General features: G+C 35.9%; 1 protein-coding gene across 2 annotated transcripts in view; it reads left to right on the top strand.

The window, feature by feature from the left end:
• Positions 1-25,563, top strand: part of Cph (BCL11 transcription factor chronophage) — a 58,529-nt gene that overhangs the window by 7,199 nt on the left and 25,767 nt on the right. Inside the window, exon 1 of one of the 2 annotated variants that reach the window (XM_089734965.1) lies at positions 12,442-13,722. The exons of the other annotated variant lie outside the window; for it this stretch is intronic. Coding sequence (XP_089591091.1) covers positions 13,659-13,722 — 64 coding nt within the window. The 5' untranslated portion in view covers positions 12,442-13,658. Of the gene's footprint in view, positions 1-12,441; positions 13,723-25,563 lie in introns of those variants that run through there. 2 annotated transcript variants of the gene reach the window in all.

The following is a 25,563-nucleotide window of genomic DNA, read 5'->3' as shown; positions in this document are numbered from 1 at the left end:
AATTGCTTTGTACGGATTTATTGTTTTACGGGACTTATTGTTGGACTTACCTAATAGAGACCCGTGTCGTTTGTCGTTGGGATTCGATGGGTACGTACGGCTTTTTTTTGCTCTGACTAATCTCAATTTAGATATGCAGAGTATCTACTTTAATTTGAGCAAACACTACAGTTTTTTTTTATTGCTTAGATGGGTTGACGAGCTCACAGCCCAACTGGTGTTGAGTGGTTACTGGAGCCCATAGACATCTACAACGTAAATGCGCCACCCACCTTGAAATATAAGTTCTAGGGTCTCAGTACCTATAGTTACAACGGCTGCCCCACCCTTCAAACCGAAACGCATTACTTCACGGCAGAAATAGGCAGACTCACAAGAGGTCCTGCCACCAGTAATTCCGCAAATTATAATTTCGCGGGTTTGATTTTTATTACACGATGTTATTCCTTCACCGTGGAAGTCAATCGTGAACATTTGTTGAGTACGTATTTCATTAGAAAAATTGGTACCCGCCTGCGGGATTCGAACACCGCTGCATCGCTAGATACGAATGCACCGAACGTCTTATCTTTAGGCCACGATGACTTCAGTTGTTTAGTCACTGCAACAGGTATCAAGTGTTAGGTATACTAACGCTATTTTTCAACAGCATCTTGAGTGATCGACAGAAGCATTTTTCTAAATAGGAATATAAAAAAATTGGGCAACGGTAGTTGAGACGAAATTGACGCTTTAAAATCATGTCTTCAGTAAACTCTTCACGTTAGTTGGGTCACGGGCCTGCTTACCAATCTAACCATTCCAAAACCATTTTTGCAGTCGTGTGACGTGCCGTAGTCAGATTGCGGGGATGGTAACAATTGAAATAAAAATCTGCCAGAAAGGTTTAATACTGTGTAGTGAAGCAATCAAAGTAATCTCTATAAATAGTTACTGTTGGCATCTTGTGAGCTTTTGTCACTGGTGGTAGGACCTCTTGTGAGTCCGCACGGGTAAGTACCACCACCCTGCCTATTTCTACCGTGAAGCAGTAATGCGTTTCGGTTTGAAAGGTGGGGCAGCCGTTGTAGCTATACTGAGAACTTAGAACTTATATCTCAAGGTGGGTGGCGCATTTACGTTGTAGATGTCTATGGGCTCCAGTAACTACTTAACACCAGGTGGGCTGTGAGCTCGTCCAACCATCTAAGCAATAAAAAAATTAAAAAAACTGAATTGGGACAGTTCCTACTTCCAACGCCACGCCATGTGTGAGTCGGCACAAGGGCCGATTCGAATAACCTATCGATGATCACCTCTTGAATAAGAGATATTCAAGAAAAAGAAATGCTCTAATCCAATCGGGACTTTGATTAAGGTAATTGAATGGTGCTTGTTAAAAAATTGGAAACTAAAATCAATAAAAATCAACCAATGCACCATAAACAACATAATAAGTTTTCAAACAAAATCAATTCCCGGCCATAATTAAATTAACATTAACTAACAATTGACTGTGAATCAAAACGGAAACAGCGAAAGGGCCTCACGTCAATTTAAGTATTGGCTACATCTTGTTAGCTTAGCGATTCAATATGTCTTCATTAAGGGAACATGGGAGCATCGCATTTATAAGCGGATCCTTCAATCTTGGTCCCTGGACTCGAGTTATTGGTCTCTCAAGCGTTGTTTTGGCCTGTTAAAGCAAATTACTGTGCGTAGGTCTTAAGTCGCCACTATTAAGTTTTTCTTTTCATTTTTTAAGGTCAGGTTTGATTCTGAAATCAAGCGTTACTCGTGTACGTTGGCTTAATTTTAATAAAATAGAGCTTAGGTTTAAGAGATATTTGCTATATAATAAAACGGTTCTAAGATTTTGACGATTACATCAATAGATAATTTAGTTCTTAATTAAAGAAATTCTGTCTAGATTTCATTACTGAGTCTAAGAATTTTCAAATTAAAGGTATTAGAGTCTCAAAGTATGTAAATACAGTTATAAAATTATGAAGTTAGTGTAAGATTATTGTTACTGAGTTTGAGTAAAACCATACATGAAATAAAATAAAATAAACTGTTTTTTTTTTGGCAAATTCATAGCTATAAGCTTAAATTTCGGATATATCAGAATAAATATTGACGAGATAAGCGGTAACATTGCTGACTTAGACTGATTAAAACTATACAATCCCTAAAAAAACATTTCAAGTAATGTTTAAAAAAAGAGAAACAGATTTGCAACAACAGTACAATTTTGCAACACCACCGTGGGAACAAAAACATCGATATATTTCGATCAATCGAAAAACGGACAGTAATTAGAATATGAAAAAGAACAACGAAATTTATAACTCAGACGATATTTAAATTATGGGAGTGAAGTTAATTTTCTTATAATAATGAAGCGGAGACCGCGGCCACCCGTTTTGTATTTCCGACTGGACAACTTTTTTTATGGTCGCGACCGATCGCGGCATTTCGTATTTGTGATGCCGAAGATAAAGACGTATAGATTTACATATGTTATGTCAGCGGAGGTTCTGGTAACATTTAAATTGGATTTATAAGTCCGGTTCCATTAAGAAGTGCACGACGTTGGGGGCAGCAACGCAGCAGAAATAAATAATCGATGGTCTAAAACAAAACGACTCCAGCGATTTATAGATTTTAAATTGCCAAGAAATGAATAACGAATTGTCTGATCACCGCAATTGTAAAATTAGTCAAGAGTTGTGACGGATGGTTGTTTAACAAAAAAAAAAAACATTTTGAAGAAAGGATTAAGGGACAAACAAATCGCGTTACAAACAATCACGAGTAGCTAAGCTTTTTTTTTGTTATTATTGTACATAATCTGTACAAAATTGAGATGTCGTTTTGAGATTTAAATTCTTGTCCTATCTAACGCAAGTTATCTTATTGTGTTCAAATAAAAATCGAACACCGATGTAAATATCAAAGGATTAGATTAAGACCTTTAAGTTATCTGATTTACGAGAAAACTTATTAAGATGTCCATTATGTTAAATTCACTAAGCCGTCGATGCTTTATTCAGGTTCAAAATTTAATATATTATAGAAATCTATTTGGATAGAAGAAGTCTTTTGAATGGCTTTTCAACAGATCCTTTGACCAATGTCCGTCCATTAGACGCTTAGAAAGTAGAGATAAATACAATGAGATAAAAAGATGTTCATAATCAGGCTTAATTTATAGTTAGGAGACCACAATCAATAGCCAGGGAGTGGGTGGACAGTTTCTGAAGAGTCCATCTTTGTCAAGCTCTGATACCGATTTGTTATTGTCGGCCTTTCAACGTTAGACAATTTAAAGTTTGGTAGGTGTTGTCCTCCTTTATTTTAAAGGTATCAGTTCAGAACAAAGACGCAAGCCTTTCGGATCAGTCCTTTACCATTAATCAAGAACAAAATGTGCGTCTTTATAGACGAATCAAAAACACAATAAAACCCATGATCAAAGGGACGATTTTATCGAAAATCAACAAAAGCTCACAACAGGTTGGACAATGAACCGATTTTGATAGAGGCACCTGAATCTCCAATATTTTCCCATGGTCAAACTTCGATAAACACCTTCACAAAAAATAATGTCAGCTTACCTTAGCAAACAATTGGTCAAAAGGATTTTTTTCCCCAAACATTCAGGAGTCCGCACCCACATGAGTCGGATCGCCGATAATATTGTAACAATACCGAATAGGGTTGTATATGAAGGCAAAATAACTATTGTGTATCATTATTTGACACTCTTTCATCAATTTTACTAGAAAAGGGCTTACAAGTGTCACTTTCTTCTTTTGTTGGCGTTTGCCTTCTTAAAACTGACTCTTTTTTAAACGAACTGATTTCGTTTTATTAGAATTTCTTTTATGGGATAGCTTTTTTTATTTTTATTGCATAGATGGGTGAACGAGCCCACAGCCCACTTGGTGTTAAGTAGTTACTGGAGCCCATAGACATCTACAACGTAAATGCCGCCACCCGCCTTGAGATATGAGTTCTAAGGTCTCAGTATAGTTTTAACGGCTGCCCAGCCCTTCAAACTGAAATGTATTACTGCTTCACGGCAGAAATAGGCAGCTATGTGGTACCTATCCGTGCGGACTCACAAAAGATCCTGCCACCCGTATGACTTATTGTTTTCCAATACGGTTGAAATTACAAGAAAATATTAGAAGAAAACTCACCAATACCATGCAAACCTCAAATAGAAATATGTCCACCACCGACCGGCAAGGGTGTTTCGGACAACATAGGGAATGGTGCTGTGGTCAGAAACTGAACATCGACAGACTTTAAAAACCTAATATATCTCGTGAGTTTATATTCAAATATCATACATTTCCACTCGATTCGTGAATGATAGAAGAGAGAGAACACCAAAACTACAATTTTAGAAACATATATCTTATCAACTAGTTCAAAGACTTCAAAAGCACCATCGCTTTGATCAATAGTGTCATATTCCCAAGTTTTCTAGGGTAGACTGCTGTACAGTAGCAGTACGATGATTATTTGCATCAGGTAGGTTGCATGCTCGTCTGCCTATAGGAACAGACGGGCTAGTCATGAGGAAGTTATAAGGGATCCTTTGTTGTGATGTGATATAAAACAGGAGTAAGTTGACAGTCCAAGCAACCGATCTAAGTTCACAACATACAGCGAATTTCCTCTTACTTATCTAGTAGTCAAGTCGTCGTGGCCCAAAGGATAAGACGTCCGGTACATTCGTATCTAGCGATGCACCGGTGTTCGAATCCCGCAGATGAGTACCAATTTTCCTAATGAAATACGTACTTAACAAATGTTCACGATTGACTTCCACGGTGAAGGAATAACGTCGTGTAGTAAAAATCAAACCCGCAAAATAATAATTTGCGTAATTGCTGGTGGTAGGTCCTCGTGTGAGTTCGCACGGGTAGATACCACCGCCCTGCCTATTTCTGCCGTAAAGCACTAATGCATTTCAATTTGAAGGGTGGGGCAGCCGTTGAAACTATACTGAGACCTTAGAACTCATATCTCAAGGCGGATGGCGGCATTTACGCTGTAGATGTCTATGGGCTCAGGTTAACATCAAGTGGGCCGTTCACCAATCTACGCAATAAAAAAAAAATATTGCTTAGATGGATGGACGACCTCACAGCCCATCTGGTGTTAAGTGGTTACTGGAGCCCATAGACATCTATAACGTAAATGCGCCACCCACCTTGAGATATAAGTTCTAAGATCTCAGTATAGTTACAACATACGAAAATCTCGCACAAATTGATCTCAAGTTTTTGTGATCTATAACAGCTTCGAAATTCACAATGATCTTGATTCAATGCATTATTCGATTGAAGGGATGATTGCTACGTGCCAGAGTTTACCTGATCCGTCAGACCGATCGTTTCTCATCTAAGAATGTCCTGTCTACATGAATGATTCCTTCGTGACCATTGTCCATATACCTTTTGATTCTCTATTTAATAACTCGGATTCGATTTTTTCTCTCATTCACCATACGGCTTACATGTCAAATTGGACGACCGCGGCCTTTTGATAGAACACGATTAATTCTTTTTAGTCGTTTTTATTTTTGTCTGTTTAATCTGGTTCTTGTTTGAATAATACTAGACTGTTTTAGTGCGATATTCTGTGAACTGGTGCATTCTTTTTTTTTTAAATCGCACTTTGATGACACACAGTAAAAGTTCTAGATTAGATTTCCTTATCCGTAATACAAACCCATAACGTCTCAAAGATTAAGTGGGTGTTAAAAATTACAAGACGTATGAAGTGAAAGATGATAGTTCGGTGTATTATGATTTATATCGTGTTATGTTCCATGTTCGGCATTGTTCTTGTCACACGTGGGCGTTCGTTTAGATTTATAGATACTCTTTGACTAAATACTCTTAATGTTTTGTGGGTGCTATGAAAATCGATGTCCACAGTAAGTGCAGTCTTCTTGTTTAAAATAAATTTTATAGATTTGTTTGTCGGTGATTTCCTTCGATTGTCCGACTCACTTCATCGTTTGACAAACTTATTAAATAAAAACTGAAAAAAAAAGTTTTTAAATCTATTTTTGTGTTTAATCTCGAATTTTTATTTTTATTATATTATATCTGACGCTTCGAATACTTTTTATGGTATCTTCATTCGATATTCAAAGAAAACAATAATTTTTTTTGGCGATAAGGGCTGGGATTTGGCCTTCATTGAGCGGTGTCATCAAAGAACCAATATTGTAATTCTCATTTTAGCATACTGATGGTAGTGCATATTGTGCGTATGCTTGTTTAAGTAGGTACTATCGTTCTACCTATTTCTAACGCCAAGCAATCGAGTTCTAGTTTTCAGAGTGCGAAAGCCGTAATGTGATCAAGGCTTCGTCAACATGTCTCGTGATGGTCGATATCGTTAATTTCGTATTGACTATGGGCTACACTAAGGCGTTCTCGAGTAGCTGTTAGCAAGCCCTCCTGGCTGAGCCCTTGCTCGCCCACCTGTCCTCGTGAAACTGGAAAGGCCTCCGGGCTGCCAGTTTTTCCCTCAATTATAAAAAAAAACCTCAGCAACACGTGCTGTGCCCTCAGCAACACGTAAACAAATTTAGCAATATAAAAATCAACTTATGAAATATACCTACGTGAGAAATTTTTTGACGTCATATCAGACTGGCGGTAAATGTGATAGAAGTCTTGTAATCCTTTGACACCCTTCAACGCCGTCTTGAGTGGGCGTTGAAATCCTATTTCCGTCCGTGTGATATCAAGAAATGTGTAGAAATAAAGGAAATTATATTATTATATTTTTGAATTTGTTAACACGATAGTGACGAGTAATCATTGTATTTCTTATATCATTGTTTTTAGAGTAATTATTTTGTTGAGATGTAATAATAATAATAATAATTTGTAATAATAACTGGGAATAATTCACTTACGGTCATCCGGCCCTAATTAACGATATCCAGTGCTATGGGTACCAGACTGATATACATACTTATTTACGTTGAAACATATATGTACGTATATAGATAATAAGCACCCAGACAAAGAGAAAACAAATCTGTTCATCGCACAATGTTTGCCCGATGTGAGAATCGAACCCACGACCCTCGGCGCAACAGTCAGAGCCGCTAACCACTGCGCCAGCGAGTCAGTCAAACGTGAACAGATTTCGAGTTGTTCTAACAACGTGACTAGAGATTTTTGCGTCAGGTGACGTCATTAAAATCAAACCACAACTTAACGCGCCTCAATGCAAAATTCATTTACGATTTTGAAATCGAATTATGCAATGATTTTTAAAGCAGCTTAGAAAATATGTAATCACCCACACACTGAATCAAGAGTTTCAATTTATTGTTATAGATAGTAAACACTTTAAAATCAGAAACATAAAGTTGAAATTAGGACATCAATGATTTCAAATAACTAAAAATAAATATTACCAATTGAAATTGGTTTTTATGTATGATAGATATCTATGAGAGAGTTGTTGAGATAAGTTTTCTATATTTAAATAGGCAAAGACAAAACAATATAGTACCATTATTTCATTTATTTAAACCAAATTTTTTTAGCGACGAAGCTCTAGATTTATAATTTGGATACATTGATTTTTCCATTCTAAAAATAAATAAATAACAAAACCAAAGAGAAAATGTTATATACATAATGCATCTAGAGCATGCATTGATTTTGGTCGAAATTCGGTCACTGAGCGAATACTAGTTTCAATAACTGATTTAAAAAACATATTAAAAGAAGACAAAACTGACACACACGAAACAGCTAATTTGCCAATAAAAGCTAGTATAAATAATTAAGTCTATATACGCAATAAGTAAATTCAACTTTATTTTAAACTATAAGAGCTGTTTCTGAAATTTCACTAAACACACACAGCTCCTTACAATGGTCATGTCAGAGGGTCAAGTTACTATGAATACTGTCCTTCATAATAAGACTGCATTTGACGAATGAATGGATTCGGCATCACGGATACAATCCGTAAAACTGTAACACTCTCGCTGTACAGAGTCGTAAGTGAATTTGTATGCTGAGAGCTTTCCCATAGCGGGCAGTTCGTGACCGTTCACCTTGTTAGCCGGTGAGCTTAGATTTATACATTCACAACTTAGATGAGCCGTGAATTGTGAGGAAAAATATACGTGAATTTTTTAATGTTTCCTTCCAAATTTTAAGTTTTTCTTTTTAATACGCTTTTATTAGCATCAGACGTATGTATGATGTTTGTAACGGAATCTTTGAACATGATTAAATATGAATTAAAAATAGTGCAAGAAAAAATGATTTTATTGTAAAAAAAGCGTGGGTTGCTTTTCAGGATATTATCAAAATAACCCTTCTACTCATATCTGTTCATGAAATATTTACTTTTACTTATACCATGTACCCCACGTTTTTTTACAATAAAATCATTTTTTCTTACACTATTTTAAATTCAAATTTACTAAAATTTATTTTCTATTTTTTAATTGGATTTTCTATAAAAACGAATTTTGTTAGTTTTTTAAACTATTATTTATTGTATGACGTTTTGAATGTATGTGCAAATATTTGATCTGAATGCTCATTGTCATAAAGTAACGGATAAAAAATAATATTAAAATATTATTATGGCGTGATTGCGTGTTTATTTATTTATTTCATTAACGTATTGTTTACTATTTTTAAAAAATGTCAAAGATTACTTTAATACAAAAATTAATGCTTTAGTAAGTCGAATAAAAAATGTTTCAAGCAAATGGGAGTAAAAAAATGTTTCCATTTTAGAACTTACATTAACAATAACGTCATTATTAATCCAAATAATCTTTATTAAACTGTTGACAAATCAAATTAAACGTCGAGTAGTGTTGCGCACGCAAACATACAGAGCAAACAACTAACTGTAAAGTTAGAGGCGAACAGACTAATAAATTCTATGGCGCGGCGAGGCCGCATAATATCGGCTTTCTTCCGATCGGCAGATAACCGCCAACTGACCCGCGTGCGAGTTAACATCCTATTGTCTGCCGCTGATAGCGCTCGCTCACTTCAGTTTCGTGCGAATCTCTGTGAATTTAAATTCATATTTAATACTATGTAACACAAGGAAATTCGCTAAAATAAATTAATAATCAAGTAATTATAATTTACGTAATTACTGGTGGTAGGACCTCTTGTGAGTCCACGCTTATAGGTACCACCACCCTGCCTATTTCTGCCGTGAAGCAGTAATGCGTTTCGGTTTGAGGGGTGGGGCAGCCGTTGTAACTATACTGAGACCTTAGAACAGTTAGAACTTATATCTCAGGGTGGATGGCGCATCCAGTAACCACTTAACACCAGGTGGGCTGTGAGCTCATCCACCCATCTAAGCAATAAAAAAACAATAATAATAATGAAACACAAGGAATCACGTTTAAAAAAAACCAATAGCTGGGGTAAATTACTTGCTTATAACTAATACAGAATGCTGTATAGCAAAAAAGCAACAGTAAAAATTTAATGGCCGTGTCTATTTCATAATATGTCTGAGATTATAATCATTGACCCGTGCGACTTAGTTCACACTATACACATAATTGTTTTAGTAGCGTTTGAAATCCACTATAAAATGGTCTCTCTGCTGCGCACCGTGCAGCTACAGCCAAATAGCAAATTAAGGTGGTCTTGCAACTATGTTGAAGCTTATTAAGAAATTATGAGAATAAGAATATAGATGACCTAAACTGCATTTAGATTATCTTAAGTTCAACTAAGTCCCCTACTTTGTTATAGAGATTTTTATGAACACTCTTTGGTAGCACAGATCCATTCTATGGACTAAGTGTCACATTAAGCTGTGTGGTCGATGACATATACTTTAGATTCCAGAATTCAATACTAAAACAGCCACAGTCCGATAGAAATTAATAATACTCTACTAATATATTATTCTATAATATAAATGACTTAGATTCTTTTAAATGTTTATTGTTGTTTGTGCGCTTACTCCCACGCTGTCGGTACCAATTTTTTTTCTCAAAAGGTGGTATGCCTTTTTTGCAACCCTTTGAGCTTAGTACAATGATAGCCACAATGTGTGTCTTGACCAGAATCGGAGCACATTTGTGAGACTCTTTCTGGTAAATTGATTTGCGAATGTGATTCGATTCTCGAACTTTCCAGTGGTTCTAATTTAATATTTGCTTCGTTGATTTAATAAACGTGTTAACGTATCTTATATTCGCGGCATTTAAAAGAATTGGGAACGAAAAAAAAAATTGTGTTTAAGATAGTTCAACAATGATTACAAGATATTAATATGTTAAATCGTTTTTTTTAAATTATCAATTATTAAATTACGTTTTCATTGTTGAGTGACCAACAAAACAAAAAAAAAACAATCCTTCAAAACGATCGTTACAGTTACAGCCGCGCTTATATTGCAACGCGAAACCACATAATAACGCAACACCCAAAAATTACCTCCAAATTAATTTTACAACAAGAACAGTAAGTAATACAAAAGCTACGAGTATATCGCACAATTGGAAAAGAAGACACAACAGAAGTAGCCGCGGACGCTCAATTCGTAGTGATGGGTATTAATTTATAATAATATATCGACTAAGTACCGTCATAAGGTTGTTTGTCCCTTGACAAATCTTATCACGAATTGTACAATCAGCACGATCAATTATTGACACCACCTTCTGAAAACGTTCGTATGTAAATTACCTAGTTTAATGAAATCAAGATTCACATAAAGTTATAAGCTTGCGTAGCTTACCTAGAAAACAATAGGCCTTAATCAAATATGAGTCTTCTCAAATAGATATTGTCTATCGTATTTCTACTATAAAATAATCAAGCATTCTAGTTTAAAAGGGGGGCAGAATTTTTTTTTCTTCTATTGTTTCTACCTATTCGCTGGTAGCCTAAGGAGCTATTTTCTAACTACAACCGGAGGCGAGGTCACGGGCTCAACCTGCGAGAATTTGCTAAGATTAGCCCTAGCAAGAGCAGTGCCTCGCCGAATCTACCACTGAATCGGTATCGCCACTGAGAAGATCCGGCGAGAAACTCAGTGGGCTGGTGTAGATTTCGACTTCATGATTGAGGTTAAGTGTCTGATAATAATGTCATGTCTGATAATAGTCCTAGACTGCTTTTGAGATTTTTTGTAACGTTAATCATTAAACAAAAACAAAAAAGAATTATTACTAGTACAACTACAACAAAGAGATGAACAAGCCAGATTGATTACCTATCATTTCGATGTTTCACTAAAATGATATATTTGCAATTGTCTCTATATATAAAAGTGAATTGCTGTTCGTTAGTCTCGCTAAAACTCGAGAACGGCTGAACCGATTTGGCTAATTTTGGTCTTGAATTATTTGTGGGAGTCCAGAGAAGGTTTAAAAGGTAAAAAAAAAAAAAAATGTTTTTCCTTTGATGTGTCCCCCGTCAGACGAATTCCTTTTGTTTATTTTAAGTTTATTTTATACAAAAGGTTAGGTCTTTTATTTATCGACTGAGGCGTTACGAAGTATGCCGGGTCAGCTAGTGCGTAATAATTATCAATTAGAATACTATGAGATATATTTTCTTTCGTGGCCAAGCACCTTCTCTCGAATACGCGATAAAAACATCCTTCCGACAGTCAAACGCCCATCACGCTGTTGTATTGTCCAGCTATAATTACAGGTCGAACGGAAGACGGGCCACAAACACCTGTTCATTTTTCACACGGTCGCACAACAGGTAAACTCATCCGAATTTCGATGGAGATCGAACAACGGTGTAACAGTATCCCTTTTTGTGGGTCTGTCGCGATTTTTTTTTGTACAATCGACCTCTCTTGTGTTCTGATTTAAATTTACAGGTGAATTTCGTCGATAATTAATTTTTTGTAGTATCCCTTATGCTTAACACAAAAATATGTACTTTAAATATTTTCATTAAGGCGACCTCTCCAGTCGTGATCATCGTGACCTCCTCTATCAACTTTTTTCCCTACCTGTTTGCTGGTAGTCTAAGAGGCTATTTCAGCTACGCCCGGACGGGTGGGTGAGCTCACGTGCTCAACCTGAGAGAATATGCTAACACTAGCCCTAGGAAGAGCAGCGCTTCGCAGAATTTACCATCGGATCGAAATCGCAGCCCACTGAGAAGATCCGGCGAAAAACTCAGTGGTCTGGGTCTATGGGTTAGTTCACTCATCGAACTCTTCGTCTTAATCGACGAGTTCGACCAGGACGGTGACCGATGTAATCTATGACTTTCGTCCTCATAATCTTGTGCCATTTAATCCTCACTTCGGCTACTCGGAGAGCATCGTAAACGTTGGAATCAAGGGTGGTGCGGATCTGGACAATACGGACTATTTGGTTGATGTTTCATAAGGTTGCTCCTACGATCCCCACAACCCCAGGGGTCTGTCCCGCAAAGATGCGTATAAATAAAAGCTATAAGAAATTAAAAATTTTGGTTCGCTATCAAAATTAAGCTACCTTACCATAACTGACCAAACTAAAAATAAAACTCCAAGAACCAAAGAAATTCCAACATTAATATATTTATTTATTTGCCGATGTCATCTTAAATGTAACGCACAATTTTCCGTTGCGTTCCATAGAAAAATCGAATTACCCTGTTTATTCCCATTATTTGCGTCAGCCCACCAGATGTACAATCGATGTCAATCTTTCTTGTTTGTTTACGTAGAAATAGCAAACATTTGGTCTTCGCAGGGGTCACTCGCCTGCGTTGTGACCGACAAATTGGATTGTCATAATTTTATTACGAATCGCTCCGTGGTAAATGTCAAAGGCCATGGAAAAATCTAGAAAACAAGATTTTCAAACTACGGAAAACGTAATCGTGTAAATGAGCGAAGATACAGTGCAAATTTTGAAGTCGTGTCATTGTTTATACAAACGCCACGAAGCTAGCCACGAATTACTCATAACTAATGAGTAACTCTTAATTTTGTGATTAATTGCAATATTCTTAAATAAAATGACCTTCGCGATAAAAAAAAAATTATAATGTGGATAAATTGTTAAGCTCAGAATAAAATCATAATGGTGAAGTAAGATCAATAATTCATGCTAAATATAACGCCACACAATTATAAGTCATCCATTCATTTCGATCCATGCATGATGTTCATCCACTAATACCATTTTCACAATGATATGCACTTTTTGCCATTCAAATGGGGGACAGTTGTATTTTTTCTGTATGGATTTAACGACGGTTCCTATTCGCGACGGCCACGGTACACGATTACGCATATTTTTGCTCACACATTATTAGGGGTGCCGTGTGTGAAAAAAATGTACTATTATAAATAAGAGGAGCCCAACAAAGGGATGGGAGAACGATCGGGGTCACTAGGAAACAGCGGTTTTGATACGAGATTTTTTTACCTGGCACTTTCGGGGGTATTTTTTTTTTTTTCGTTAATATTCTGGGGCTCAACTTTTACGAAGTTGGCAAGTCAGTCTGTGTTCATCTGCGAAGATGATCACATGCTTTATGACTTTGGATGTCTTGCAAAAGTGGCCGATGGTCTTTTGGACTCTGCAAACTGCGAATTTTGGAGTGACCGTGTGAATAATAGAAGAAAACTGTTTTTAGTGCAACATTTGTTTTGCGTCACAAATGGATCTTTCAACGAGGAGTAAGTCAAGATTTTTCGACTCCGGAATCGACTTAAGGCGTAAAGGTACTTTAGTAAATTTTCTGAAAAATTGACACGAAAATAACATAATCAACGAACACAGACTCTGACAATAAAGGCCCAATAACCAATATTCCGGACAAATTGGAAAGTAATAAGACTGTGAAAATGATATCTTGCCCCGAAACTTATCTTTGTATAGATCAGAACGAAACCAATGCCATTCGCATTAACATATAAATGAGGACGTAAGTGGACTGAGTGATACAGTATATTTATGTCCCTCACTTCTATAGACTCTGTGTTTTATGGACAACAAAACGGATATTTAGACAAACTAGTTATAATATTATCTATAGGCAAGTCTCTAAGTGCAGAAACATATTTCATATAAAATCCTAAAGCTTTGGATTTGAAACTGCCAGCCAAGAAATCTCAGTTATGTATTAACATAGAGCAATATTACAAGTAAAGCGATATTCCACTGATGCATTGACCGCAGATATTTTGCCGCACAGGCAGTATGTCAAAATAACGACCACAAAGTAATAGACGGAGAAATTTAGAGGAATGCGGCTGAACAATTTAGAAAAGTTATTTTGTATTTAAATCAACATCGAACTAAATGTACTGTCCATTTTTCTGCCTCCAAAATATTTCACGTTACAGTTATATTAACTGTTATAATATTAAATGAAGCGACTTACTTATTTTATCTTAATATTAAATTTCTTTTCTATTTTTGTGGTGTGAAGAAAATAAGATTTCACAGTTTTATTCATAACAATTCAAGTTACATCCAGCGTTTGTTGTGCCAGAAACCACTGGCACTAGTCCCGACCGGACGTCGCTAAATGACCCTACTTTTATTGCTTTGGGAATAACTGTATCTCTTGTTTCATGGCCTTTGAAATATTATGCAATTTGCGTTGCGAATGCTTATCTATATAGGATATGGGAAGTTAGATCCTATGAACTAATAGTAAATGCACTCTTTTTTATTTTTCTTATACAGACAGATAAGCAATACCCGATTTTCAGTTGTTATAGGGTATATCAAGGTGCATGCCGTCGTCTTAGTATTTTTGCCGAAAACTAATTATCAGCTGCAGTACAATAATGCTTTTATGTATTAGAATTTTCTGTGATTCCTTACTGATTCTAAAACTACATGTAAATATATAACATATATGTTTGCACGTTTTATATATAAGGCAGAAACTCTCGATGTAATAAATACAGTTTCTGGCAATAATTACTGGCGGGCAGTTAACGACAGTGGCGGAATTAAGATTTTTGCCATAAATGCCCGCGACGGGTAGAACTGCCGCTTCGAGGATTAGGGGTTAAGTGTTCGCTTTAACGGGTATTGTTCTAGAGATGTGAGCGGTATCGATAATAATTTATAAAGGCAATGATCATTTTTATTTTTATGTTCGTTTGATAAATTCCAATGCAATTTTTCTTTTTATTTTCATTTGCAAAATTTAATAAATTAATTGGAATAATCAAAGTACATTGACGGCTTAATATAGCATTTTTTTTTGGTTTACTTATTATTTCCGACGTTTCAAATACTGTATAGATTTTATGGTCACGGACGACTAAAGTGTTATTTTTTCGCATTTGAATAATGCGTTAATTAGAATTTACTTAAAAAACAATTATATTAAACGCAGCCTGAATTAAATTAAACGCAGTCTATGATTCGTAAAAACTGAAGAAAAAAATGTGTTTTATCCGTTCAATAAACAATGATTAATTAAGACAAGTTTTTATTAATGAAGGTGGAAGTAACAATCTAAAATAATACAGTAAGGTGAAATCAAACGAATGTAAGGAGATATTTATATTAGAAACGGTATGAATCTCCCCAACAAATTTAGTGGGATGAAAATTCAACCTATTTGGTCGTCTTTCGACCATGAAAAGAGTAGAGATCTTTTTATCACTCTACATGGGCAGATAAGATTACGGTCCATCTTGTATTTGACAGTTGTAAAAGTGCTAAACAGCACAGATATTTACTACCCGGACTTCTTCTCAGTCGTAAGCACTCTTGGCAGAGTGGTCGTGGTCATCACTTCGGGTGGTGGTGCGCTTCACCAGACGTCGTCATTCCTCGCGTACCGCGGTCCTTCTTGTATCCTCGTTAACGGGACCGCTTAGAGCTGCCTTTATTTGGTCGATCCATCGTAACGGTGATCTGCCACGCGGTCTTGTACCCTCTATCATGCCCTGCACCACAAGGCGCTCAACCCGGACTACCAAACTGAAAAAAGGCTTAGAAAAATTCGTACCTCCGAGATTCGCACACTGGCATAATCATATCAATCGATGTGCATACACCGGTAGTCCTACTCATCAAGCTAAGGATGCTTCATAAAATACACAAAATTTTATAGTTTTTCAACTATTCAGCATTTTTTTTTATCTCAAACATTTTAATTGGTTCTACAATAACGAAATCCTATTTAATCTATATCAGTTTAAGAAAAAAACCAAACGAAGCAAATTATATCATACAAAATCATTGCCACAGTATTATATATTATGATTGCTCTGACCTAATTAATGAAATCTATTGTGGAATATCGAACAGAAAATATGATATACTAAATTCGATTTTTATCGATTTTCTGAATCGTGTCCCTGCACTACGCTGTCGTAGTGTGCTTGCAAGCAGTCCGGCGTGACGTTTTTATTGACACTCGTGCCGTGACAAATATCTACAGGAAGAAGTCACATAAGGTGTGTGACTTCAGTACAACATGACTTTCTTATTAAACTTTAGTAAAACGTATGGATCTCAAGAACTGTGCTACTTAAAGATGTGATTAAGTACATCGGATAGTATTTATTAGAATTGAAATGCTGTAGCTATTACTTTAACCATGGTAATATCCGACGTGTTAATTATGAGGTAACTCGACAAATCTATGATACCAAAGCTGTACTGCTGGCGCATACTTTGATTGCTTCGCAGAATAAAAATATGCAAGACGTTATCCTCGACCCATATGGTCTCCCAATATTTTCACACCCGGCTTGTACTCAATTTAAAAACGAATCATAAATAAAATCATATAGTCTCTACATAATTAATAATTACAAAAAATACTATTTGCCTTATGATCGAACCACATCATAATCGCACGACTGCACCGCCTTCACACGCTTTCGACCATGGCAATAATATAATTAATCAAAATACATCGCAAAATCAATTTCCATCCATTGAATAAGTGTTCATAAATTCATATTGTGGACATAAGCTTTCCAATTTCATTACTAATTTTAAAATCCAACCTTAACGCCATTTTCACAAGATCCATTTCGGTACACCCTAAATAGTACGTTCCACAGTTAAACCGATACCGAACACCGCTCGCCAAAAATTGACAGTATAAATTTACGTTCTCAATTTTTATAACAAGCATTTTTCTATTAAGGGCTGTCCATCGCGTTCCCCAGAGGAGGCATCACGTTACACACCTAAAGCGAAAACGTGGAAAGAGAAAAGAAAAAAAAAATTCAAATCTCTCTAACGAACGGGCCAATACACAGGAGGCCTCTGTTTTCCTCTGCTTATTCCGAATATTCAACCAAGTATTCGGTATCGGTAACACGATTACTGACCCAGCCCTAATTTCATCAGACATCGTTGGCCGCAGTTTTTTTACGGGCGAACCCGAGGGATTCCATTTACCTGTTACAAATGTACACAAAAAATAATATAATGCAATTTCACGCGCAAACATACTTTCAATGTTTACGTTAAAAATATGCACTGCAAAACTTCAGTACGTGTTTGCACAGGTGAATCAGTTGCATATCAAACCTATTATGTAACAGCTCTTGCAGAAGTTTAGAATAAGTATTTTATGAACGCTATTAAAATAGGTTTCCTTAAGCGAAAAAAAAAACAACAAATTTGGCGTTGGACAGTGATCCTTTTGGTTCCCCAGGGCCGACGGAAAAAAAAACAAGACGAAGATAATCAGGCGTTTTTGTCGCGTGGAATTACGTCGGATAATTTGATTAGCTATCGGTGGGCGAGAAGCGTACCCTTAAGAGGTAATCCTATTTTATAGGCAGGCCCTTTAATCTGATCGATGTTAGGTGTTTTATATTGGAAGCTTCTGATTGTGTACTTCGTTTATTAGTATTATTATAATCCTGCCTATTCGTTTAAAATAGCGATGTACTTAATCAAACTATTGTAAATTATTTAAAAGAGCCAACTGAATATTGTACCACGATTCGATAATCCGCCAAAGATTTTTGCGAGGTGCTTTTGGTTTTTGGGCTTTGGGTTAAGCTGGTTCTGGTCCAGTATGTTTTTGGGCGCCAATAACGGAGAAAATCATAAGTAAGACTTGCCAGAAATGTAGGAAGAAAAAAACATACACATACACTGAATTGTACAGATTTAAAGAAAACAAGTCATTGTATCATGAGTAGCGATTTCGTTGTTTGCAATTCCATCTTGCCCATACGGGTATGCAACCTCGGTCTCATTAGCACGGTAGTCAACATTAATACATTTTTATGCTTTCGTTCTTGTAATATTCTCGTTAATTGTCTACCAATTTAACTCATCCCCTCATCACAATCCAGATGCGTGTACACCTAGATAGCACGTACGATATTCGAACAAGTTGGTATAATTATTCTGTCTATGTCTATCTCATCGCCGATCAAGCGTTCTGGATAACCGATTCCAATGCAGTTATGATTGTCAAGTGTATTTCGGCTGTACAATTTATGATATCTGTTTTTGCTCATGTATTACATCTATAAAATTGAAGTTTGAAAAGCGTAATTGTCTTCCACAACCAAACTTTAATGTATTTAGTGGGACGCATCTTTTAGTCTCCATATTGATTCAAGAGGTAGCACAAAAATCTGGTATTAAAAATAGGTCATTATTAGTCAAAAGTCGTCCACTGTCAGATACAAGCCTCTTCCAAGGTTCGTCAAGCAAAACGTTCAGTAATATCCGCAACGACCTGACCAACTTTGGTAAGGCGTATCGTAGACCAAAACTTAAATCCTGGTGATTTCTGCCGATAAGCAATCATGCCAGACCAAACCAGAACGGCTGGCAGTCAACAGCAACTATACAATGCATTAGAGACTTCAAGCTCGTGTGTCAAGGTTGGTATTCATCGTGTGATTTTATGGCTCCCGGTAACCATTTAAAACCAGGTGGGCTGTGAAATCGATTCATCATTAATACCAAAAAATCTGATAGAAAAGTCTTAGCACGAATTATTTGCAGAAATATTGCAATTTGATTTACACGATCAATGAACAAAAATAATTTGACAAGAACTGAACACTAACTGATGTTGTAAGGCGGTGAATTCTACTTAAATGTAAAAAGGAATCTTGAAGTGCTATCATACCTGATATTAATTATCTTATGTACTGAAGTTTTCAGCTTGGACTACAATTATAATGCATGTTACATGACTTGAAGTACATTAAAGTTTGACGCCATATGTACATAATACGGATTCTCCCGCGCCATTTGCTAAGTGAAATAGGTGAAAAAGCAAGGGTAGCAGAGTGGCCATGTTGAGAGAAGTGTGACGTCATTAGTTTGCTGTTGACATAGCCCGCCTTCTAAACATGAATAGTGAAGCAAAACTGCCGACATGGGCGTGGTGGTTTTAATACCGCGGGCAAGTATAATACATGCCTTCAGCTTAATTACTCAGTGCTTTAAGTCGATTTTTCATTGCAACAGAAAACATTTAAGATTTTGTTTAATGCTTTGTAGACAAATGGAGTGTTACAGTTTTAGTTTTGACATCGTTTGAAAATGTTTCAATTACCCGAATTCACAAACCAAGAACGGACGTGTTTTATTTTATTGCTATGTAGTATGTTCGCTAGTGATATATGAATTTATTTAATAAAAACACCCGGTGTTAAGTGATTACCATAGCGAATAGAGACATGATCTCAATATCTAAGTAAATACGTAGATAAAAAAAAAAATCCGAGTTATATTTTTATTTTACGATGCTAGTAGTCCACCATCGTGGCAGTCATTCGTGAAGATGAGTTAAGTGCGTGATCGATTAAAAAAAAAAAGTACCTTCCTGCGGGACTTAAGGCCTGACACAGGCGCAATGCTCGATGTGAGTAGGTAGGTACACTGGGTGTTTTATCCTTTAGGCCATAAACGCTTTACAATTATCATCTAATATATCCGTTCTCGGTCATCAAATATAAATATCGTATAAACTTACGTATTAGCATTAGTAGCAATGGGAACTCACAAATATTCCATATTCCACCACCACCCTGCCTATTTCTGCCGTGAAGCAGTATTGCGTTTCGGTTTGAAGGGTGGGACAGCCGTTGTAACTATACTGAGACCTTAGAACTTATATCTCAAGGTGGAAGTGGCATTTACGTCGTAGATTTCTAAGGTATATGGGCTCCAGTGACCACTTAATATCAGGTGGGCTGTGAGCTCGTCCACCCATCCATGCAATTAAAAAATTAATAAATAATAATAATAATGGTTTCCTGGAAACAAACGGCCTAGTAGATTTTCCAGACCATTGAAATTTCGACCTATAACGTTCCCAAAGTGACCGAAGTGTTATTCTCGATTGGTGGCCACTTAACATCGGGGGGCCCAGCTGCTCATCTACGTAAAACGAAAACAAAAACATCCGCGTTACACAGCGAATTTTCAAAACAACGTGACGTACAGAACAATCAGTATCTAGGCAATAAAAAAAAAGATTTTTATGGGCTCCACTAACCACTTAACACCAGGTGGGCTGTGAGCTCGTCCACCCATCTAAGCAATAAAAAAATATTCCAATTTAATAGATCCATAAAAACCATTTCAGGTTTATTTTTTTTATATTTTAATGAAACACAATATGTTATTAATTAACGGGGTCAAAGAGAACTGTTTTCGTGCCGAATTTCAACGAAGGAAGGCACAACCGAAGAATTTTATCTCGGTTTGCCGGCATACCGCATTTTTGAAAGGCTTTTGTATGAAATGCCCATTTCCGACGTCTTGAGGCATTGAATAAGTAGCCGTCAAAGGAGCCGATGTCAAAATTCACATGGTTCTTTACCGCGAGACGGAATAAAGGTAGCTAAGTAAAATTGTATGATGATTTCATATCGTATTCGCATGACGAACAAAAAAAATAACATAACATATTTTTATATATGTTACGATTGCACTGAGATAATTTGGTAAACAGGGAACGCGTACTCCATATTTGTAAAATGACAAATATGTTTCAATTTTTTATTATAATTTGTGTAATTTTTTTTTATTGCCCTTTTAGGCAGACGAGCATACGGCCCACCTGATGGTAAGTGGTTTCCGTCGCCCATGGACTTCTGCAATGCCAGGAGCAGAGCCAAGCCGCTGCCTACCGTTGAAATATCAATTTTAGTGTACTAGTTGTCCCGCAGTGTTCGACTATAATTAATTGAAATTATAAGTTTGAACATTATTAAGGTTCTATTGTCAAAGACTTTTATAATCACAGATTTTGCCAAGACTATTCGTAGACAAATAATATTAAAGATAAACAATATTAATCTATTCTCAATTTGACCATAGACTTTATGCAATAACAAAAGGTTGACAATAAACAAATATTCAGAATTTGTGAATATTGTGAATTGAATTTGTAGTGTGTGTAATGTTTTTTTTATTGATTTAATATATTTTTATGCATAATTAAAAAAAAATGCATTCTACACTCTTTTTTTATATTCTCTATAAGTGTGAGAAAATTCATACTCCTGCGTCCGTGCAATTTTCGTAAAAATGGCTACAAAGTTTTTGCTTCACGTAATTAATATATAGATAAACAACCAAACATTATGTATTGTTGTGTTATAGGAGGCAACTAGACTCCATTGGATAGGTTGAAAAATTCGTACACATTCATATAGTCAAACATCGAACATTTATTAAAACTCAGCCTTTAAATACAACATAAATTATTATAATACTTTTGCAATACAATAAACACACCCCCGCTAAAATTCAGTAACGATTCTTATTATTTTTATTCTGAAACTCTCAATAGCGTATTCGTGGTCGCATTGGGGTGTCAATGTACCCCTGCCAATTAACATCAGACACAGTGGTCAGAGATACGTCAAAAATATTTTCTACGAATAATACTCGTATGAATGACGCCGGGGTTGCTGTTCCAATAAATCCAAGTTAACGGTAAAATTCAATTAATAATTTATTTTTAATTGCATTTTTTACGTTTATAACCCAATAATTGTTTACAAGAGTGACCGATATGTCTACTGCTAGACTAATATTTTCGAATATGAAATTTGAAAGCACTTGATTGTCAATAGAAACATCAAACGAATTAAATATGTATAATATTGTGTAGGTTTATGAGTCGTGCCTACTATGTTCAAAAAATAAACTTATATTTTTTATATTTTTATTAAAACCAGTGGTCCCACAATAGTCAAAATTCAACTATAATTAATTGAAATTATAAGTTTGAACATTATTATGGTTCTATTGTCAAAGACGTTATACTTCTATAATCACATATTTCGCTAAGACTAAACTTTACTGGTGGTAGGACCTCTTGTGAGTCCGCACGGGTAGGTACCATCACCCCGCATATTTCTGCCGTGAAGCAATAAGGCGTTTCGGTTTGAAGGGTGGGGCAGCCGTTGTAACTATACTGAGACCTTAGAATTTATATCTCAAGGTGGTTGGCGCATTTACGTTGTAGACGTCTATGGGCTCCAGTAACCATTAACATCAGGTGTGCTATGAGCTCATCCAACCACCTAAGCAATAAAAAAATAAAAATAAAACTTTAGAGAAATATTAATAAACAAAACCAATATTTAATATATTCTCAATTTGACCACAGACTTTAAAAAAAAAAAAAAAAAGTGACAATTGACAATAAACAAGGAGTACATTTATATGTATGTGTTGTGTCGAATACATGGTAGTGTGTGTAATGTTTTTTTTTAATTGATTTAATGTGTCTTTACGCGTAATAAAAAAAAATATCATTCTGCACTCCTTCTCTATATTCTCTATAAGTATGGGAAATTTCAAACTCCTCCATTCGCACAATTTTCGTAAAAAGGGATACAAAGTTTTTGCTTCACGTATTAATGTATAGATAAGTAGAGTAATTAAAAATTTAATAATGTTCATGTTATTGAGAAACAACGTAGGTATGTAGCATTTCAAATCATTTCATCAAGAAAATTAAATAGTGATGACATAAAAACACAATTTTTTTTTATTGCCCTTGTAGGCAGACGAGCATACGGCCCACCTGATAGTGAGTGGTTACAGAGGTTGGTTGGCAGAGCCAAGCCACTGCCTACCGTTAAATTTGTAATGCTAATAAACTTAATTTATACAAAAAAACAGTCTCAGATCGCTTTGTATACAACAAATACTAACAGCTTCGCAGCATCGGAATCGGTGTACCGAAATCGAATTCATAATTAATGCAACGCTCAAATAAACTTTCGTTTCAGAGAAGTTGGTGCGACGCGGTTTGACCTTTTCTGGGAAAAAAAATAAAACATTGATCTAATATAGGAGTGCAGGACTTTGTGTTTAGCATATTTACTGATTCTCTTTTTTTTTATTTTTTTTTATTGCTTAGATGAGTAGACGAGCTCACAGCCCACCTGGTGTTAAGTGGTTACTGGAGCCCATAGAGATCTACAGCGTAAATGCGCCACCCACCTTGAGATATAAGTTCTAAAATCTCAGTATAGTTACAACGGCTACCACTCCCTTCAAACCGAAACGCATTACTGCTTCACGGCAGAAATAGGCAGGGCGGTGATACCTACCCGTGCGGACTCACAAGACCTCCTACCAACAGCAAAAAAAAAATTTAGATGATACGAATTTGTAATAAAACTTAATTGCGAAATTACTATTCAGGCGGATTAAGAGTCCGTCTGGATGTACCACCGTCTCTTTAAGACTTTGAGATCATGTTAAAGATATGTAGCGGAATCTCCGTTTGTGATAATAATTTACACCAATAACTACTTAACACCAAATTAATCGAAAGCCCATCTAATGGAATCTTAAAAAACATTCGACTGTACTCCAATTGTTTTGTCAAGTACTAGCTAACCCGGCAGACTTCGTAGCGCCTCAATCGACAAATAAAAGACCTAAACTTTTGTATAAAATTAACTTAAAAAAAACAAAAGTATTCCGTCCGACGGGGGACATCTTCATATTTTTTCACATTTTAAACCTTCTCTGGACTTCCACGAATAATTCAAGACCAAAATTAGCCAAATCGGTCCAGCCGTTCTCAAGTTTTAGCGAGACTAACGAACAGCAATTCATTTTTATAAGTATAGATAGATGAAGATGATAATTTTACATCTTAGTGTTACCAAGTGAAACTATCAATTTCCATTAATTCTGAAGCACTGTATAACGTCCACACACAAAACCCAGATATAACATGGACGTTGCCGTGTGTCGTAACGAGCTAATTTAAACTTTTCCTACCGTCCTTTGAAGGGTGGCTCCCCCTATATCACCTGAGGCGGGGTACTTGCCTAGATTTTCAATAAGCTAAAAATAAAAATACGGATTCATTTTGCTTTGTGCCTTTGTGTGTTTCGATTGTCATGAAAATTTCTTGTAAATACAGCTTACATTTTTATTTTTATTTTAGTCGTTTTAAATTTACTTTGTCACTACATTTTGTGAGGTAATGTAAGATAGCTTTATTCTCTAAAAGTTTATTGTGTATTTCCTCAGAGATGCTACAACTAACTTGCTAATTTATTCATTAAATTTTATTAAAAGTGTTTATTGATGTGAATGATATATATTATGTATATCCCATAGAAATCATAACCGAATACCAGTGCTGTCTTTAAGGACGATATTTCAATAACCAGCCAACAAAGCTAACTCTTGAATTATTAAAAAAGGAGAATCCTTGTGTATTCCCCAGCAGACAATAAAATTGTTACTAAGTTTGAAAAATCAAATAGTAACGTAATAATACTAAAATTAAATGGATTGAGCAATTTTAAACCCAATAGCTCTTAACTTAACTTACGTTAACAAAGCAAGACATAAATTGTCCCAAATCCAAATAACAATACACAGCTACCAACCAATAAATCTGACGGTGAAAATAAATAGTTTAAATGTGGGTGTATTTAGGTAAAAGGATGGACGATGGGTTGGCCACTGTCCGAGTACCATTCAATTATGCCACCCTTAAGTAATAAATCAATTGAGTAAGCGTCAAATGATTTGTGACTACTTCTTTTGTAGATGGAATTTGTATATAGCGCTTAGAAACAATAACCATACGTTGATTGTCTTGAATACAGTTTTGAAGGATAACAGTAAATAGGGTTAATTAGTTGCTTGGCTGTGCCCTCAGCATTGCCGATTTCCGTGAATGGTAACCAATTTTGGACAGATAAGCCCTCGACCGCCTGCCAAATTCATGATCAAAAATAGATCTGAAAGTAGAGGTACCTAAATATACTTAACAACTAATCTACACCCGTTATAGAGTTAAATACGGGCAGCTATTAAGTGTCTAATAAAATTCAGGATTAATTTTCAGAGCAATTTTTATGAACTGGTGGTAGGACCTCTTGTGAGTCCGCACGGGTAGGTACCACCACCCTACCTATTTCTGCCGTGAAGCAGTAATGTAATAATTTCGATTTGAAAAGCGGGGCAGCCGTTATAACTATACTGAGACCTTAGAACTTATATCTCAAGATGGGTGGCGCATTTACGTTCTAGATGTCTATGGGCTCCTGTAACCACTTAACACTAGGTGGGCTGTGAGCTCGTCCACGCATCTAAGCAAT

Source organism: Bombyx mandarina, chromosome 18 (genome assembly GCF_030267445.1).
Source record: "Bombyx mandarina strain Sakado chromosome 18, ASM3026744v2".
Classification (NCBI taxonomy): domain Eukaryota; kingdom Metazoa; phylum Arthropoda; class Insecta; order Lepidoptera; family Bombycidae; genus Bombyx; species Bombyx mandarina.
The sequence above is the reverse complement of the archived record's forward strand: the minus strand, read 5'-3'. Positions and strand labels throughout refer to the sequence as shown.